This window comes from Trichoderma harzianum (assembly GCF_003025095.1).
Source record: "Trichoderma harzianum CBS 226.95 unplaced genomic scaffold M431scaffold_8, whole genome shotgun sequence".
Lineage (NCBI taxonomy): Eukaryota > Fungi > Ascomycota > Sordariomycetes > Hypocreales > Hypocreaceae > Trichoderma > Trichoderma harzianum.
In genome coordinates this window covers 552,127-569,731 of record NW_020209256.1, presented here as the reverse complement: position 1 = coordinate 569,731, position 17,605 = coordinate 552,127, and the positions used below count along the sequence as shown (strand labels likewise).

General features: G+C 45.9%; 8 protein-coding genes across 8 annotated transcripts; 2 read left to right on the top strand and 6 right to left on the bottom strand.

The window, feature by feature from the left end:
- Positions 1-1,242: 1,242 nt before the first annotated feature.
- On the top strand, positions 1,243-2,060 carry M431DRAFT_509533 (hypothetical protein). Its single transcript, XM_024919306.1, has one exon. The coding sequence runs from the start codon at positions 1,283-1,285 to the stop codon at positions 2,000-2,002; it is 720 nt and encodes a 239-aa protein (XP_024772881.1). The 5' UTR covers positions 1,243-1,282; the 3' UTR covers positions 2,003-2,060.
- Positions 2,061-3,720: 1,660 nt separating this feature from the next.
- M431DRAFT_496512 (hypothetical protein) lies at positions 3,721-4,572 on the bottom strand (the record flags this gene model as incomplete). Its single annotated transcript, XM_024917502.1, has 1 exon — positions 3,721-4,572. One exon carries the CDS (start codon positions 4,570-4,572, stop codon positions 3,721-3,723), a length of 852 nt encoding a protein of 283 aa, XP_024772880.1.
- Positions 4,573-5,744: 1,172 nt separating this feature from the next.
- On the bottom strand, positions 5,745-5,906 carry M431DRAFT_63236 (hypothetical protein; the record flags this gene model as incomplete). The annotated part of the gene is made up of 1 exon (XM_024921636.1): positions 5,745-5,906. A coding segment is annotated over one exon (162 nt), but the record flags the coding sequence as incomplete, so codon positions are not given.
- A 220-nt stretch (positions 5,907-6,126) lies between these two features.
- Positions 6,127-7,711, bottom strand: M431DRAFT_532049 (glycosyltransferase family 69 protein). The gene is made up of 2 exons (XM_024920846.1): positions 7,434-7,711; positions 6,127-7,354 (listed from the first exon to the last, which is right to left on the bottom strand). The coding sequence occupies exons 1-2, from the start codon at positions 7,591-7,593 to the stop codon at positions 6,249-6,251; spliced, it is 1,266 nt and encodes a 421-aa protein (XP_024772878.1). The 5' UTR covers positions 7,594-7,711; the 3' UTR covers positions 6,127-6,248.
- A 417-nt stretch (positions 7,712-8,128) lies between these two features.
- Positions 8,129-9,230, top strand: M431DRAFT_118835 (hypothetical protein). The gene is made up of 2 exons (XM_024912047.1): positions 8,129-8,517; positions 8,577-9,230. The coding sequence occupies exons 1-2, from the start codon at positions 8,135-8,137 to the stop codon at positions 9,163-9,165; spliced, it is 972 nt and encodes a 323-aa protein (XP_024772877.1). The 5' UTR covers positions 8,129-8,134; the 3' UTR covers positions 9,166-9,230.
- A 446-nt stretch (positions 9,231-9,676) lies between these two features.
- On the bottom strand, positions 9,677-10,471 carry M431DRAFT_88629 (hypothetical protein; the record flags this gene model as incomplete). The annotated part of the gene is made up of 1 exon (XM_024923932.1): positions 9,677-10,471. The coding sequence occupies one exon, from the start codon at positions 10,469-10,471 to the stop codon at positions 9,677-9,679; it is 795 nt and encodes a 264-aa protein (XP_024772876.1).
- Positions 10,472-13,339: 2,868 nt separating this feature from the next.
- M431DRAFT_146145 (hypothetical protein) lies at positions 13,340-13,867 on the bottom strand. Its single transcript, XM_024912726.1, has 2 exons — positions 13,676-13,867; positions 13,340-13,620 (listed from the first exon to the last, which is right to left on the bottom strand). The coding sequence occupies exons 1-2, from the start codon at positions 13,830-13,832 to the stop codon at positions 13,424-13,426; spliced, it is 354 nt and encodes a 117-aa protein (XP_024772875.1). The 5' UTR covers positions 13,833-13,867; the 3' UTR covers positions 13,340-13,423.
- A 980-nt stretch (positions 13,868-14,847) lies between these two features.
- On the bottom strand, positions 14,848-17,239 carry M431DRAFT_521398 (hypothetical protein; the record flags this gene model as incomplete). The annotated part of the gene is made up of 5 exons (XM_024920466.1): positions 14,848-15,502; positions 15,568-15,921; positions 15,988-16,307; positions 16,369-17,034; positions 17,093-17,239. 5 exons carry the CDS (start codon positions 17,234-17,236, stop codon positions 14,923-14,925), a joined length of 2,064 nt encoding a protein of 687 aa, XP_024772874.1. The 3' UTR covers positions 14,848-14,922.
- Positions 17,240-17,605: the final 366 nt, after the last annotated feature.

The window sequence follows — 17,605 nt, the reverse complement described above, 5'->3', positions numbered from 1 at the left end:
ATTAAGAATTTTGCCCTTGTTTAGCCTCAGAATAGAAATAGGCAACAAGGCGTTCTCCAAGTCTGTAACATCTGACATGCCCGAATAAGTCGACTTGGCGCCGGTGCAACCTGAGAGTCGCATATTAAATTAGTAATCATGGGTAGCAACAACTTCGATCGTGATGATGAGAATAAGATTATTAAAGAGGGGTGGACAGAGCAGACTTTGCCTGTGTAGAAGGGCCAAATGGGATTTTACACTCGCGACAGCTGTAGGGAAATGGATGGAGTCACTTCTCCGCTAGAAATACAAACCCGCCAATTTGCAATTGCATGGTGTCAGCCGGTCTACTCTTCTATTACGGAAAATAAGCCTTCCATTTCCGACTTGTTTCTTGTGGGAAGTAACGCCTCTTATTGCCAAATACGGCGCGGTGATGCAAGATTGATTGGTTCAGAAGTCTGTGTTGGTTGATCGGATGGAAGCCGGGTAGGTAGATGACGCCAGTACTCTCGCGCTGCGGCCGGCCCATCGGGTCGGAATAAGCATATAAACTAAATCTATGCATAGCACGAATTTGCTTAGAAAAGGCCAAAAATATGACCTGTGCACAATGCAAAGGAAAAAGAAAACCTAGAATAGATTAACGATGACTTGAGCTGGGTACAGGTCAACGCGGTTCAATGGTGTAGGTGGAACGGTGTGCATATATGTGTTGTTTTGAAGAAGCAATGATGTTCTCGTTCTTCCTCGTTGAAGACGCATTTACTCCCTACATATTCATCTCTAGAACTCTTTGGCTCTGGCAGTGTATATTGTAGATCTATCCGAGAGGGCTCGGCTTAGATCTGTCTCGGTAATTGAACATGTCACATCACAACACCTCCATCAGAACTACAGATTGCGTCTGAGCAAGTTTTTATTGGAACTGAGCAAGTTTGACTGGGATCTTAAAACTCCACCTATCTAGTCAACACCGAAGAGGGTCGGTGTTAATGTGATAGTTCTCGATTCTGCCGCCAATGTGATTCAAGTTACGCAATATTGAGACTTTAGGCTCACAGTAATGTAGTAATTTCGGGAGAGATCTGACAAATACTGTACTTTATGGGCGCAAAGTTCTTGCTCTTCCATTGAGCTTGACAGAATTGGAAATCTTCACGAGCTCTAGTTTCGATCCATGGAATATATATACTACCCAACTGTTTCGTTTTATGGAAGTAGAACTCCATCAACACTCTTCTTTTAAAGTTGACTCTTCAGAATCCCAATTCTATTTTAGAACAATCCTCTTATCAAAATGGCTCCCATTGTTGTTGGTTCCCTCTGCTACCAGTATCAAGCCTCCGATGTCATTGCACCATTCGACATGATCGCAGGTGGTAGCAAGCAATTATTGGAAGCTATCAGGACGTACTCACCAGACGTCACCGATTCAGGAATCAAGAACGCCCCGGAATTTGTCTTTCATCACATTGGCCTTTCTCGCGACCTCGTGGACCTAACCGCTGGCACAATTATAAAACCTACATGCACTGTGGATGACTGCCCTGAGCTGGACATCCTTCTCCTTGGAGGCCCAAACCCCGTTTCTTTCGATCTTGACCCACGATACGCCGAATTCATTCGCAGACACGTCGCTGCAGGAAAGATACTCTTTACCAACTGCACTGGTGCCTTCGTTGCCGCTATGACGGGTGTATTAGACGGCAAAAACGCCACGGTCAACCACATTGAGTATGAGTGGGTTAAGCAAAAGTACCCCAAGGTGAATTGGTCGAAGGATAAGAAGTGGGTTATCGATGGAAACATTTGGACAGGGTCTGGTCCTGTGGCGGGCATGGATATGATGATTCACTGGTTGCGAGAGAATTATGGGGAGGAATCGTTTAAGTGGGCAGCTCTGAATCTTGACTTTGAGCCTCGGGACATTGACGGAGTTAACGTGGTTCCTTTCCGGTATGGCGCGGATGGAAAACAGCTGTTTACCTATGTTCATCACTACTACGATTCCTACTGAGTCTTTGCCGAGAGATAAGGGTTGAATAACTAGTAACTACTCATTAAATGAATACAACTTTCCATATTACGTGGTTCATCAGTGATAAATTACCTCTTTATCAAATAATTACGAAAAAGAACTAAGGCAGGTGTTAAAATTTATACATGAATGCGTAGGAGGTACCCGAAGCATATTCTCCAGAATTAGAAAGCCTGTGTATTCCACCTTAGCACATACCATAGATGTAAATATGTTCTCCTGAGCGTTAGATTCATGCGTCTGGGATCACGGGGCAGTTGAGCGCCGGAAACGACTTGCGCGTTAAAAAAAAACATGTAAGTTAAATAACATCGGAATAGAATGGCCAAAAGAGTAACTACACAAAGGAATCCAATTACGGAACCCACGAAACTCACTGTTGTGAGTCGGAAGTTGTGAATTGGGGGGATTCTAAAAGGTCGTTTAATGAACACTACATGACATCTTGATTTGACTACAAGAGCGAGTCTCCCTAATATCTTTTCCCAATATCGACGAAATATCTACACCAGCAGTGGCAATAAAGCAGCTTTCCGAGACAGAAGAATAGTGAGAATAGGTTCAATAGCAAGCTTCAATGCGCTGTGGCTGCTGATGTTCTGACCAATTCCAATCAGCTCTTGACTGATCGCTTGGGAAAGAAAAGTCTAGATTCCCCAAGTCAGCTTTTGGTATATATCTGGTAGCATGTGTAAATAAATTAATTTGTATATCCGGGGGGCTACGGATATAGGTATCTTTGGAGTACAGGAAAATTCACCCAATGCTTGCTGCTACAACTATCCATACACCTTCGGCTTTAAGGACCTCCGTGGCGCTTTATTCCGTGTCTCTCCCTCTCAACCTCTCAACCGTTGTCTCATGTTATATATTGTTACGCTTTGAATAGTATTCTAGGTTGAAGTCTTAGTGATACCTGATTCTAAGCGGCGCCGTGGCATAGCCTAATATTGTTTGTTTGTTTGTTTGTTTTAGTATTAAACGACCACTATGTAAGGCTAGTTACAAAGTCCTCTTCTGGGCACAAGGTCGGTAGGAGCCGCTTGGTGTCAGACCCTGCGTTCACTACATGTCAATGAGACAAAGGAAAATGGTTTGTCAATCTGGGGATGGGGTTATTCTGGGGGGTTGGGGGGGGGGGGGGGGCCGTATGGGCTGGTTTCCTCCACTAGTTTCTGAAATTCTTTGTATCCTTTGGGGCCGAGTAGATAGTCTAGTATCCTGACTCCCATCATGTAATCCTTGTCTGGGACCTCTGGGAGGAAGGGCCGAACCATTCGACACTTGACGAAGTGGCCTTGCTTCCTGGGTCTCCCGCATTTGCATTGAGGTCGGGCGTCATGTCCGAACCTCTCGTGATATCCAATGAAGTCTCCGTGTCCTGATCTTTCATAGCCTAATATTGCACGTGAAATTTATTGATAAGGATTCTATGGGCTTGTGATGGAAAGACATAAGGCTAAACTTGCAATTCAATAATATATTATACTGAAAGTCATAGCATCTAATTACAGTTTTGTTTGACGTTGAATTCAAGTTTGTGATGGACTAAAACTAATACAGATTTAACCTATACAAACTCATTTATTTTAACATTCTAGAGATCGATTTCGGCTTTCGAGAAATTGATTTGATCCGCTTCTCATTACAAACATTGATGCTGTCGTCCTGACTTGTTCTAATAGAATCTAGGGGAACTACATCGATGTAACTTTGTGATCAGCTTCTGCGTAATCTTCCTCCGAAACCTCTTTTCCCAGCAACCAACCGAATCCTTTCAAAATATCCCTTCTTTGTCCGCGGGATGAGTCCAACTGTGGGAAAACATCATCGTATCCATGAGGAATGCCAGGATACACGTCAATTCGCGTTTGGACTCCATGATCACGCAGCACTTTCTCATAGATAAGTCCATCATCCCTTGCCGGATCATTTCCATTCACCTGTATATAAACAGGTGGGAGACCTCGATGCGGGCTTTCAGCGTTGAAAGGTGAGTATTCGGGCGAGTTGATATCTGGTTCATATAACGACCGAGTGAATTCTAGCGACGCTTTATTGAGAATGATTGCGTCCGCATTCTGTTCCCTAGAGAACCACAGTTCCTTGTATTGATCAGGGACATATTCCTTTTCAAGCAGGACGGGCATGTTTAGCCAGAGTCCAGTCATACGAGGGGACACTGCTTGAGTGACCCATTTTTGGGCCGCGACGGCCGCCAGGGTCGCTCCAGCGGAAGTACCACCAACAATGAAACCGGTAGACAAGTCTGCTCCAAGGGATTGCGCATTCTCTTGAACGGATAACCACTTCAAGTTATCCCAGACATCATTTGGTGCAGTTGGAAACTTGAACTCGGGAGCCAGCCGATAGGATATACAAACAACAACAGCGCCATATAAGATGCTTAATGCTTCAGCATGGGTCCTCATGAGACTGTTATCACCCAAACAATATCCTCCGCCATGAATCAATACGATCAATGGCCTGGAACGGGAAACAGTCGTCGGTTTATAGACCACAGCGCCATTCTGGTGGCGATCCCTCATAGGAACGGTGATTACCAAGGCATTTCCTGGTGGTGCCTGTAAGGGCAGAGTATTCTGTCGGGACATCTGTAATAATGTCGGGAGAGGTATCAAAAGCATTGGGTTTTTGGAGCCCTCGTTTGCAAGGTACTGAAAATAGTCAGTCTCGTTCATTCACTCTCTACAGTATTGCTTACTTCAGACACCTCAGGGCTATGTAGTGCGGGTGTTATTATTAGCTATACACCAAAATCCATGGAAAAATAAGATGCACATACTCTATATTGCCCAGACTAGAGACATCTGCTTTGGTATTGTATACAGCCATTGATAGAATGAATTGTCGCTATGAAGTAGATGCTGGTATTTTTGGTATTGTTAAGAAGATGAGAATTAAACTGCCATTCAGGTCGATCACATTGTCTTTTTATATCTTTTGGTAGATTTGAAAATCCAAATGAACATTATGAATATCCTTCTTAACGTTGAGGCCATCAATGTAGTTGGTGGAATAATAATTGGTGGAACAATGGGAATAATGTCCAGGCCCCTGGTTACTAGCCTCTAAATATATCGTGAATATCACAGGCACATTGCTACTTGTTCAGTCACACCAAGAAAAAACAACGTAAACGTTCCGGAAATAAGAGACAGCAGTTGCTAAGATGCGGAAGTCCGCTTTGCTCACTTTTTCTTATACGTCAGTGGTTGAAGTAGTAGGGACCCTTGCTATCACCCCTCGTCTGTATTAGAAAATTGATTCCATATTTGAACAAAAGCCAAAAGTCTTGAAAGACCATTGCAACCTAGGGGTAGCCTTTAACCATTTCGGATAAGGTCTTACTGGCCTCAAGAGTGGACTCGTACCTGTTATAGCACATAACCAAATGAAGCTGAGTCTCAATTGGGAGCTACCGCAAACTATACTATCGTACTGAAGCGTGGAGAATGGTGACACGCTTTAACTCTAAGGAGGAGGAAATTGAAACTCGGGAGATCTTTTGCGAAGATTCTGTTCTAGGGCACTTTCCTTGTAAATCCTTGCATAAAGTGACAAGGCTCTCTATAGGATATGATATACGGAATAAACCTAGGTAAGATGACTTATCGCTATTACACTTTGGATAGATATGTTTACACGATAACATAGGATTGAGTATATGCAGAGAATAAAGAGCCTGGCCAAGATGCATTTCCTCTATGAGGAGACTCTTCGTGTCGCCAAGCACATACGACCATAGGTAGTGGAGAATTCGGGGTCTCGTCTGCTCCCCCAGAGACAAGCCACTAACCGGCAGATCAGTAGTTGAGTGGGAGACCATCAGCGAACACCGGCTGTTGTATGTTTCTTTTTTTGTTATTTTTTATCTTGGTCGATCTCATTTCTTAGAGTTCCTTTACCTACGGCTTCTGGGATTAAGCTTCTGCTTCGTATTATCCATTATATAAGGCTAAAGGATATCAGCAACGGTGACTAAAACGAAGAGATGCTGGTACTCCCTGTGACATGAACCATACTTGTATGTTGCATTGCCATCTTTACTGGCGAGAACTGGAGGGAACACAGGCTACCATGTTCATTATCTATTATTATATGTAATGCTATTTCATGTCCCAGTTGTCAAATATTTTGCTTCATCGCTCTAAGTTACACAAAAACGCCGGAAAACATCACGTGGCGGGCCGCCCAACCACACCTACGGCTTCAAAGTCTCATTCCACGATTGCCAATACTGATTCTCCCAAGTAGGCATGCATTTCACCATACTGGGGGGGTCGAGCCGCCATTCTATTTTATCGCCCTCAGGCTCTTGTTTCGAGACTATGTCAGACGTAAATCCCTTGGCTTCCTTGATCTTCTTTGCTTTTTCCACAGAGTACTCAAGGTTTACGGAAGGGACGACAGCGATCTTGCGGTAGCCCTTGAACCAGAGATCTTTGCAAAATAACTGCGGTTCACCTTGTCTACATTCACCGGCGGTTTCATTCGCTGCCCTGAATTTTACAGATTTTTCTAAGATTGGCTGAGCTGTGAATACCGTAGCGCCGTTCCAACAAGAGAACACTTGAAAGGGACGCTGCGTGTAGAAGCGACCTTGAGTCTCCTCGGCGTTCCAGAAGAGATTCCATGCCGAGTTCCAATTCCCGTCGGGAGGGATCTCGAAGAAAGAATCGCCGTGAATTGTGCGGGCAATCCATACATCGTAAAAAGTAGGGTGCTCGCCAACATATGTCCAGTCCATGGCGCATGTCATATCCGCACCAAGAGCTTTTCTTTGATGTACAAGCTCGAGGATATCCTCGGAACATGCGGATACATCATTGAGGAAGATGACGGTTGTATCACTTGTCGCTTTGCCATTCAAGTCTAGGAGAGGTGCTAATGCCTTGTTTCGAAGCTGTGCAAGGCGCGCGACACGGTTGTCCTTGCTCGGATCGATTGCAGATGACTCAAAATAATATGTGACTCCTAAACTCTCAAGTGCTGGCCGGAGAGCAGCAAGTACATCGGCGGTGCCGTCTGGAGAGTTGCCTTCAACTATGGACAGTACACATTGTGTCGGGCCGAGAGAACGAATCGCCTCGACAATGCTGCCTATTAATCGAGGTAACAAAGGCAAGTTTTGTCGCAAGTTGAGGGCGAAGAAGTATTTAACAGTGGGATCGGAAGGAAGTGTGCTCTTGAGCGCGCCATATCGTGTAGTGTTGACCGCCGGGCATTCTAGATTAGGTAGCGTCGAAAGCTGTGGTGTGAGAATCGCCTCGAGGTATTGCGTGATGTTCTCAGCCGGCAAGATGCTACCTGGGAAAGTGAAGAGGGTCAGCCAAAGCTCGTTGTGTTTGCGAAAAGAAACAGCGAGGGCCAAGTGCAGAGTACCAACCATCAAGAGTGGGCTTTAGCTCCGGTGTCTTTAGTCTTCCATCATCAGCGTCATGTCGAAACAAAGGTCGCGCAAATCGATCCCTTCCCATTAACAGAGTTGTAGCGACAATGAAGCCCGCGATCAATGGAGCTGCCAGTATCAACAATCTCGTACGCATCTCGGGAACTGACAATTACATAGCGCGTTGGCTCAAAATCGTATCCTCGGCTACATCATGAGGCACAGAAGAGGATGCGAAGGCTGTCATATTAAGGGGACTGTAGCCGCTGACTGGCAGTTGTTGGTTGTTGGTTGATGATTACATGTGCATCGCGCAATCCTTCCACTGGTCAAGCTGAGCAGAATTGCGGGCCAAACGAGGCCGCGAAGCGCCGAGTCTACCGCAGTCGCCGAGCCGGGGTGGGGGCAATACCGGTGAAGTGGTGCCACTGTTGAAGATGGAGTAGCCGCCCAGGTTAAACTTGGAACCAACAGCGTTGTTGAAACCTCAGCCTTGACACCTGGAGCAGTTGGGTGTTCAGGTATGTTGTTTAGGTGTCTTGTAACATGCTATATGTATGGATGAGTGGAGGGGGGCAACCCGAGCATGGAGTGATGCAGTCCTCCTCTCTTTCTCAGAGTTCTTCGCTTCCGCTTATGTTGCAGATCTGTCAGAATATCTTATGGTGTAGCCAGCAGGGGCATGATAGACGAGAACCATGTTTGCATATATGATGAGAATACTCGCCGTTTTCCTTTTCTTCTCCCAAGTCAACAAGTGTAAAGCGCGGGATCATGGCAATCCACTACCCACTCTCGCAGCACAGCTACTTCAACGCAATGTAACGCAATTCGATAAACGAGCCGTTGTGCAGACAGAAATGTCTACTTGCGGATACGAAAACGGGGATCCCAAAAAAATCCGCACCGCCAATCCTGGGTTTGACTGTCGAGTTGACACCATGAATGGCCTCTGGGGGTTCTGTCCTGTCACTGTTATAGCAGCTACTGACTGCGGCTTGGCTGGAAGCTGTGTCGACCATGGATCGTGCTCGAGTGGGTGTGGAAAAACTGCCAATACCAAGTTGACTACATTTACTTGGTAGGTCTCATCTTCCAATAGTTACGGATTGTCTGGGTGTTAATAGCTTGACTCTGCAGTGGGCCAAAGCAATTCTGCTCCACCGCCCTCTTGACTTTTGGTGTCGACCAAACATACTCCTATATTGGCTGTGGCGGGAGTCCCAGGACGGATCATTATCTTATTTCCCCTACCGCAAATTCTGGTTCAGCCTCCGACAAAATATCTTCGCCAACGACACCGGCTACCACACAGATTTCGACGAGTGCGCTTTCATCGTCATCATCATCCACTGATGCATCTGTTGACAAGGCATCAGTGTCGATAACGCCATCAATTGGCGTAGGGCCTGCAAAAGAAACAAATGGCGCCAGTGACAGTACCAACAGTGATTCATCTCCAAACAACACTGGAGCAATCATCGGCGGCGTCATTGGCGGCATAGCTCTGCTGTGTTTTTCCGGCATTGCTGCAATTCTGCTATTGAGGAGGAATCGATCATATCACCGCCAGACACAAACTAAGAGAGCGCAAAGAGATACTCATGAATCTTGGTATCATTCGAGTCCAAAAAGCAAGCATCGTCGCATGGGTGGCTGGGGACCTATAGAACTGCAAGGCTCGCAATATGAAAGAACCCCTGAGAATGCGATAGAACTACCCGGTTAATACTCATTAACACTAAGTTTTCAAAGGCAAAAATTGTCAGATTATTATCTAGAGCGTAAGGCAGCGGTGTTTTGCCTGCACAGAGGCTTTTAAACTTCTGAAGTCGGGTTGCTACCAAATGTTGAGAAACGGCAAGGTGGTAGCGGCTGAAAGCGTGCTGGTGAAAGAACCACAGCTTAACACTGGCTGTTCTAATTTTATTTACTTTTTAGTTTTTCACGCTAATTTAATCATCTAAATCATTTTGCGACTATCAAGATTGAGTCAGCATTCTGTATGGCAACAGGTCCTGTTGGTGGCTGTTGCCGTTTCTATTACGGTTGAAGAGAAGTGCATATAAAGTCAATCAACAGTAGTATATTTGGCTATTGAATCTGTGAAATAAACTACCAACGGACCCCTCCATCCCCAAACTACTATCTGTCCTCAACCCTAATGTTTTGTTTCTCATTTTCTGCATTTAGCTTAAAGGGGAACCAATTGTAAGCTTAAAGGCAGAGTTCCCATGCACTTAGACGTAGGTGTCGGTAACGGTTGAGCCGTCAATGGTGACGGTGGTGAGCACTTGGTTGTTCTGTCGAATGTCGATGACCGAAGCTGTAGAAGCGTCCAGCGAGGAGCTTCCGGTCGACGCCGTGGCACCAGTAAAGACAACGCTGCCCCAGTTGGCGAGGGAAACCAGAGAAGAGCCTTCCTCGAAATCCTCAACAATCCATTCGGCGTTCTGACCTCCAAGAGCGTACGTAGAAGTGAGAGACTTGGAAACGCTCTTGCCAGTGGTGACATTCTCGATAACTGCAACGCCAGCTTTGCTAGAGGTTGAAGTGACGGTAGTCTTGATGGTATCGCCGGGGGAGATGGCAAGAGTAAAGTCGTATGCATAATCGGGGAACCACTCATACCAGGCATCGTAGCTCACTTTACCATTCGTAACGGTAAAGTCAACGCCCGTCTGCAAAATAGCATTCTGGTAGGTATCGCCATCAATGCCAACCCAGGCGGAGGCACTGTAGGTGCCGCGAGAGGAGCCACCCGAGGGAACCTTGGGAGTGGGCACGACAAAGCTAGCTGAGACGCTCTTGAAGGTCTCGCCAGCTGGAGGGGAGGTGATGACGGCTCCCGACCAGTTGCTGGAGTAAGAGACGTGGGTGTCATTGCCACTGGCCACGGATTCAACATCAATGCGCTGATTGGGCCTGGAAGAGCGTCCTTGTCTGCGGGCAACACGCTCGCTCAAGGTGCTCGGAGCGGCAGAGACATAGCCAACGAGCAGTGCGTAGCTGAGAGTAATTGCGGAAAACTTCATTTTGAAAGGTTGAAGTTGTGTTGGAGTCTTTTCAAGTTGTGCTGGTGCTATGAGTAAGAGCTGGATGCTTCTGGACTGTGTTGTTGAAGAGTGGTGCTGAAATCCAAATTCACTGGCAGGTCCGTATGCTTTTATAGACATCACAATATAGCTTCACTCACGAGAATAACCATATGTATATAGCTTGTATGCTTCTTGATACTACCTTCCCAAAATATTGGGTTATCACTTAGCTTAATGAGTATAAGACAACAAAAAACATGCAAGATAATGCAATGAGTGAACTCCAGCATGTGATAGTTGGCATGTTGACTCCGTCTCTTGATGAATCGTAGAGTAGCAACTCGTCGTAGTAAGTGACGACCCACCATCTCTGCTGCATTCCTATCCCTAAAAAGAAATTCGGATCCGGGAACCTTTGCATTATAAAGGCGTAATTACAGGGCTTGTATTGCTAGAGATTATCGTGAGAGTTTGCATTGGCGCGGATGCCATGGAAGGCATCACACCTCAGTGCCGTGTTCCGGCAGATGGCACTGCTTGCCAAGACTCGGGAACGATCTTGTAAACCATCTTGAACTAATATTCCGCATCATTAACCTTAGACCGATTCACCTGCCTAATTCAGCGCATCCTACCGAGATTCGAATGGCGTATTGTGTTGCTATAATTGCCATATAACTCGTTACCGTCTCAATGGCGTATTTTGTTGCGTAAATTACAGAATTGCGTGGGTTGTTGTGATACAGGATTGCATAGTCGCCATAACTAGGTCGTGCCGCGGGTTAATTACGGACCGAGCCGTTGATGAAGACAATGGCGACCTAAAGCGGCAATTGGTTTATAGCCAGATGGAATAACTCTAAGCGAAGGTTGCTTCCGACTATTCTGAGAATGTTAAATAACTACATGGTTTGTTACACTAAAGGGACCTGAATTGGGGAGGGAGCTGGCGAACGTGTAAGCAAAACTAGGTGATGATTCGTCAAGAACTGACATTTGACAACATCCCCCCTTGACCTGGCGCACCGTCTGATCTTACGAAACATATTTGTTTATATCTTTCGAAGAACCTGGCACGGTACATTTCATCAAAAATGAAAAGAATGTCGCCATGTCTGTGTAAGTGCACACTGGTTCCAAATTCGTCAAGGTGGAGTTCATTATCATTATGAGTGCGACATCGCGTGAGCTCCTAACAGCCTTGCATTAAAAGGACCAACTGATCAATGTCATGTGAGAAAGCCGTGTTGTTTGTTACACACCGAAGAATCATATTTAAAAATAAATTGACTGTCCACTATGAAAGACATTGACCTATTACAGATAACACGTCCTACATATTGATTAGCACCTTTTCCCCCCATTCAGTGCATACTAAGTCGAGTTATTTACCTAAAGCTGCATAACACAGTTAACGACACCCCTAATAAGGGGAAACTTATTATCTTTCAAAGTCTTTAGTACGTCCTTAAGCTCGGAGGCGTTGTTAATATCACATGCAAATACGAGAATCCTCGCTCCCTTCTTAGTTAACTCATCCACCAGCTTGCGAGCTGGTGGCTTTGTGGCCCCGGAGCGGCTTGTGAAAACAACATGTCGTGCACCCTGGTCCACCATCTAGGCGGCGATCGAGTGGCCGAGACCACCCAGGCCTCCTGGAATCATGTACGTCGCATCCTGATAAGCCAAGAGGGTTCCGTGAGTAGACCAACTAGGTTGCTGTATCTGTACGGTATGCCTCGCCTCGGACAGAAACATCACCCAAGCGTGCATGCGGTGGCTTCAGCTGACCCTTATTCGGACAGAATTTCGTCATATGCACTCTGTATGAGGCGTAGTGTTTTTTTTTTTTAATCATTTCGTGTACTCTGCTATGTATCAATAAGGTTGTGCAGTCTCAGTGGGCGTTAACCAAATAAGGGAACAAAGGATGAGTTATACAAAAGCGATAATCAACAACCTGGGTGACAAACTACCTGGATAAACTCTAAATGATTTTAAAGTACCAAGTTCAGTCTATCTTAAGATTGAAGGTTAATACTGATAGGGGAAAAAACTGCTATGATTCACGGAACTGGCCGACTGATGGCCAATGCAGTCAAGCAATGTCGTCTGTGAATGACTCTGACTATATTTTCTCCAATCATCAGTGGAAGATTAATTGCTGAATTAATAGTACTCGTACATTTATACATATCAAGCGTGTACAGCCAACAGCCTTCACCAATTGATATTAGACTACTGTCTCGCACTTCATATTTTACTTCATACGAGTCTGGAATATAGCCCCATGTGTCTCTCCCAGTATACGGTACCCCCTTTCAACTTAACTTAAAATTAGAAAAATATGGCAAGCAAGCCGCAAGATTAAACGTGAACTTTGCCAGAGAGACGAGCTAGGTCATAAGTCAAGGCACATTGGCGTGAATGGATACACTACTACCCTATGATAGAGAAGATCGGAAGGAGGGGCATTGTATAACCGATGAAGATGGTTGTACTCCTCCCCTTCGAGCATGTAGTTACGTTTATTCTGCACGTATTGATCAGCTATCCGTTTTGGCACAAAGTTCCGGCACAAACCAAAGGAAAACAGACATCACAGTACCACTCAGTGTATCTAATACCTAACTTGTCATAACAATAGAACGGGAAACAGATAGCCAAGACCGATGCACTTTGCTCTTCATGTCCTTATTTCACCATTACATCCTCAAGTCGCTTATCACCCAACTAGAGGCCGCTCACACATCTCATGCAAGGCATCTTTTGTAGTTTGTTTCAAACTTATAGCTACAGATGATGGGCTCAGGATTATAATTACTTTTGGACACTTAAATAGCACACGGCGGTAATGGTTTCTCAAGAACAAAGAGGTATCATTCATGCTCAGACAACGGCTAATTACAATCCACTACCACCAGGTATACCCATCCTCCCAAACAAGACTCAGTCAGTGTTGCATTGAACATACTCGATAACATCCTTGGACTCGAGAATGATGGTTCCAGGTCCATTCACCTGACCCACTCCCAGACCGCGGCTCAGCGCATCCAGGAAAGCGCAGCGAGCACCAAAGTATCTGCCGGGGAGGGCAGGGTTCGCAAGTGGCTCGACGAAGACATTGTCAACAATGCCACCGCTGTCTAAACAAATGAGTTAGTATACGTTTTGAAGAGTCAACTGCCAGATTCTACTTACTGAGAGGCACCTGGGAGATGCTGTCCTGAACCCACTTCATCTCAGATTGAGATCCGTTGGTGTAGGTGAAAATGACACCGATCTCGTTGTCATGGCCAGCCGCAGGGGCAGCCATGACGAGGCTGCTAAGAGCTGCGAGAACGACGGCGGCGCGCATGATGATTATTGGTGGCGGCAGTTTATTGAACTAGGTGTAGGATTGAAGTTGGAGATGCTGCTGTCTTCAAAAAAGGAACATCTTTGCCTGTTGAGAAGGAGTCTTTTATACAACTGCCCATGGTGGAGCACCTCCTTGTCTTCGTATTTCGCCAACACCCCCGGCATTTCCCAAGCCCGTATCAGCAGTGATGTACTCTATACGAGTAAAGGCCAAGCAATTTCAACCCCGGACTGCAGACGCCAAGACTCTACACTCTCCCCCACAACAGCACAGTTGTTCAAGAAGTCACGGATTATATGAGCAAGTCATCATCATACGAGGACTTTTTCATGATAGAATTTAGCGGTTTAGACACGGAAGCGGTGTGGTTCTTTACCCATTTGTCTTCTCTGACGCCAGAAATGCCTTTCTGGGACGTGAGTAGGTCTCCGGTTATTAGGCCCACATGAGTAAGAGTGCACATTTAAGGGGCTAGACTTCCCAAAGCAATGCCAGGGGTTTTCCACTATGGCAATGCGGATTCCCCTATTATTCCTTGTTAACGAATCGCATGCACTACTGTATCAGGTAAGCATCATGACATTAAGCTTCAATACCTACCTCGTAGCTTTGGACGGTATTGGCATCGCTACAACAGTAAACACTGCGAAGCGTCTGCTTTAACAGTGCACAGAAGCTAAATCATTTATTAGGATGTATATTTCTATAAAGAAAAGAAAGAGAGAGTCGGCTTTTTTTTTTATCTTGCGCCATCTAGCTGATAGCAAGGGCCATGTTTACTACCAAGTGTCCCAATTGTTCTCACCCACTATAATTGCAGCATTAGGCGATCAAACGTACGCGTGCGGGTTCTTCCATTGAATCTCAAATTCTCCAAACGGATTCGCGGTCCGGGCCTGATCCAATTAGATTCTTTTCACCAACACTATGAGATCAACAGTATTATAGGCTAAAGGCGAAGGTAGTGTAAGCATCCTCAAAAACTGCTCATCTTGGAAACTCATATTATTCGGTTAAGGTGAAGGCCATTCTGACAACTGGGCCCAATTTATTTCTGGAATAACCTGCCAAGCCGAAACCCCCTTTTCTATTGTTTATTGTCAAAGATATTTGTGTACTGTTGAAGCAAAAGATTCTGGTCAAAATCCTGCGCTATCTTTTCAACCGTTGCAGATTCGGGATCAGATTTTGCCAGATTCAAGTCCATCATGAATGTTGCTCTAACCTCTCCTGGTAGCTGATAACCACTGTTGTTGCCATTAATATCGTGTAGCAATTGCCGCGCAGTTGAGCTTGTGATGTCTCCTTTACGCAAAGCCATCGATAAGAGGGCTGTCGAGATGGCTCGTGTAACACGCCAACACGGTCGAAGTCGTTCGTATCCATAGACACAGAGTAGGAAGTAAAAGAACCAGTGTTCGTCCTTGGGGTGGAGAAGAACGGCGTTGGCCAAGTAAGTCAAAGCCGTATGCCATAGTATCGTGTAAGATGATGAGGCGAAGTTGAGCCTATAATTTATAATGAGCTGTTTAAGCTGGCGAGCCGATGCGATGCACACATTTTCCGGAGTGCAATGAGGACTGGTGAAGGTTTTCAGGTGCTGATTCTTTATATCGCTAGACATTGAAAACCTAAACAAGTCGAGGATGGCGGCATGGAGCCATATGCTACAGATATCATTAGGGGCCCGGATTGAACGGGGATGCATTCACATCAATAACATGGTGCGTACTGTAAAATTTGGACATAATGCGGGCTTTGGTCGTTCCGCGATAGTTTTGGCGGCAGGCGGTTGCTCCAGGCTAACAGTTCACGAAACTTGAATTCGGCAAAGTAGAGAGTTCTCTGGTCGCCCGTGAGTGGTCCTTTATGCCTGTACATTAGAGCTAGTTCATGTAATATGGACCAGAATTGACAGATATAAGGGAACACCCCTCCCATATACTGGGGATCAGGTTCGACTTGGGGATTGTCTGAGTTTTCGGGCTCTCCTGTTACATCTGGTTGGTGATTCCAAGGAATAGGTAGTTTAGGAGGAATCTTGGGGCATTGTAGGCCTGGTTGGCGGTAAAATAGAGACATGTGACTGTTGAAGGTGAGCACTGAGATTGTTCACTCGAAGTGACGGGGTGATGAGAATGTGAGTACTCACGTAATCCAATTGAATGATCCCCAAGCCGCGTACAGCTGCGCAGTCTTTGCTGGTTCTGGCATGAGCTCGATTTGTTGTTGTTTGTGGTTTGCCCCAATCCCAAAGAAGCCCATCCGGACAGCCATCTGGGACGCTTCGTTGAGATATGCCAAGACGACGTGATCTCTACCCTGGCCCAAGTAACCTAAACTCAGAAATTGTACGGCTGCTAAATTCAGTATTGAGTCGTAACTGCGTTGGCGTTCCCAGAGCGACTCCGCCTCGGTGCAGAAACGAAGTGCCAGTGAGCCACTATCGGGGTCTTGAGCACTATTCAGCTGCTACTTCTTATGTTAGTTCGTGAATTGCAGTGACCAGCTTCACTTATATACCAGTACTTACGCATGCCCAATAGAGAAGCGCGTTAACGAGCATCGGGGAGCAGTAGTCCGTCTTGCCCGCCGTGAGGCTAGCTACAAACAAATTTGGCTCGAAGAATCCCAAGAGGGGGTGATCTGTTTCCAAATATAGAGAGATTGTACGAGCAGCATACTCATTACTAATTATTATATTCGTCCAATTGCTTATATCTAATTGGGCGAGACGACTGTCGCAAAGACGAAGTCCGGGTACTGCTTCGTGCTGTGTCGTGCCTTGTATAACCTCAGTACCCGAATCTTTCCCCGCTGTATGTATAAGCTGCTGGTACGTGGCCTCTTCTAGGGTTTCTAGGCTTAGAGTTGGTGTTTTAGGATATGCATTTTGATACTCATCTCCTAGCTCCAAAGATTGAAATGCATCGCTCATCGTTGCCGCTTCGAAGTTGAGATCAGAATGCTGCAGAGTGCCAGCTTTGTCTCTTAGACTGGAGAGGACAGCGGAAGCAGCACCCTCTTTTCTCAGACTCTTTAATTTGTCCAAGATTTCATCGTCCGGAAGTGCGTTCATCAGGCGAATTACTTCGAGAAGTAGCGATTGGGACTCTTCCGATATTGCAGAAACATCCCTGTACACGCAATCGCTCGGTGTATTCTCACAAGCTGAACAAACTGGTCTTTGGCCACCGCACTAGGAATGTTAACTCCAACCAACGACAAATCCGCACCTCAAATGATAAAGGACATACCCGGGTCTTTTTGCGGCGGCAGCCGTTGCAGGCTATCGAAACACCAACACGACGTCGCTTGGATGCTAGTACCGCCGAGGAGGTGGCCCCAACATCCGTGGTGTCTTGTGAGCGTTTGGGGGTTATGGATACGTAATTCTGCATGGCTGTGATTCATAGAGTCATGATAACCAATTCAAATAGCATGAAACGACACTTGAAATAGCCTTTAAGAGGAAAGGGTATTGACAGCCCTGCCAACATGCTCCCATCACATCATGCTGACGATGTTCAGAGGCTGCAGCGCTTGTGTTGTACGCTAGGGCTTAGCGTCAGAACAGCTGAGACATGACAGCATCCTAACAGCAATAATGGACATGGTCTGGCTGCCGAATTAATGTGGTGATCTCATAAGTTGCCAGATCCGCATCATCTTGAGCCCGGAGCGAATCAGAAGGCGGTCATTGTTTCGATCGCCACGTGGGAGCCGTCGCGTGCGGCGGTTGAGAAAGGGCTGGAATTCAACCTGGTATC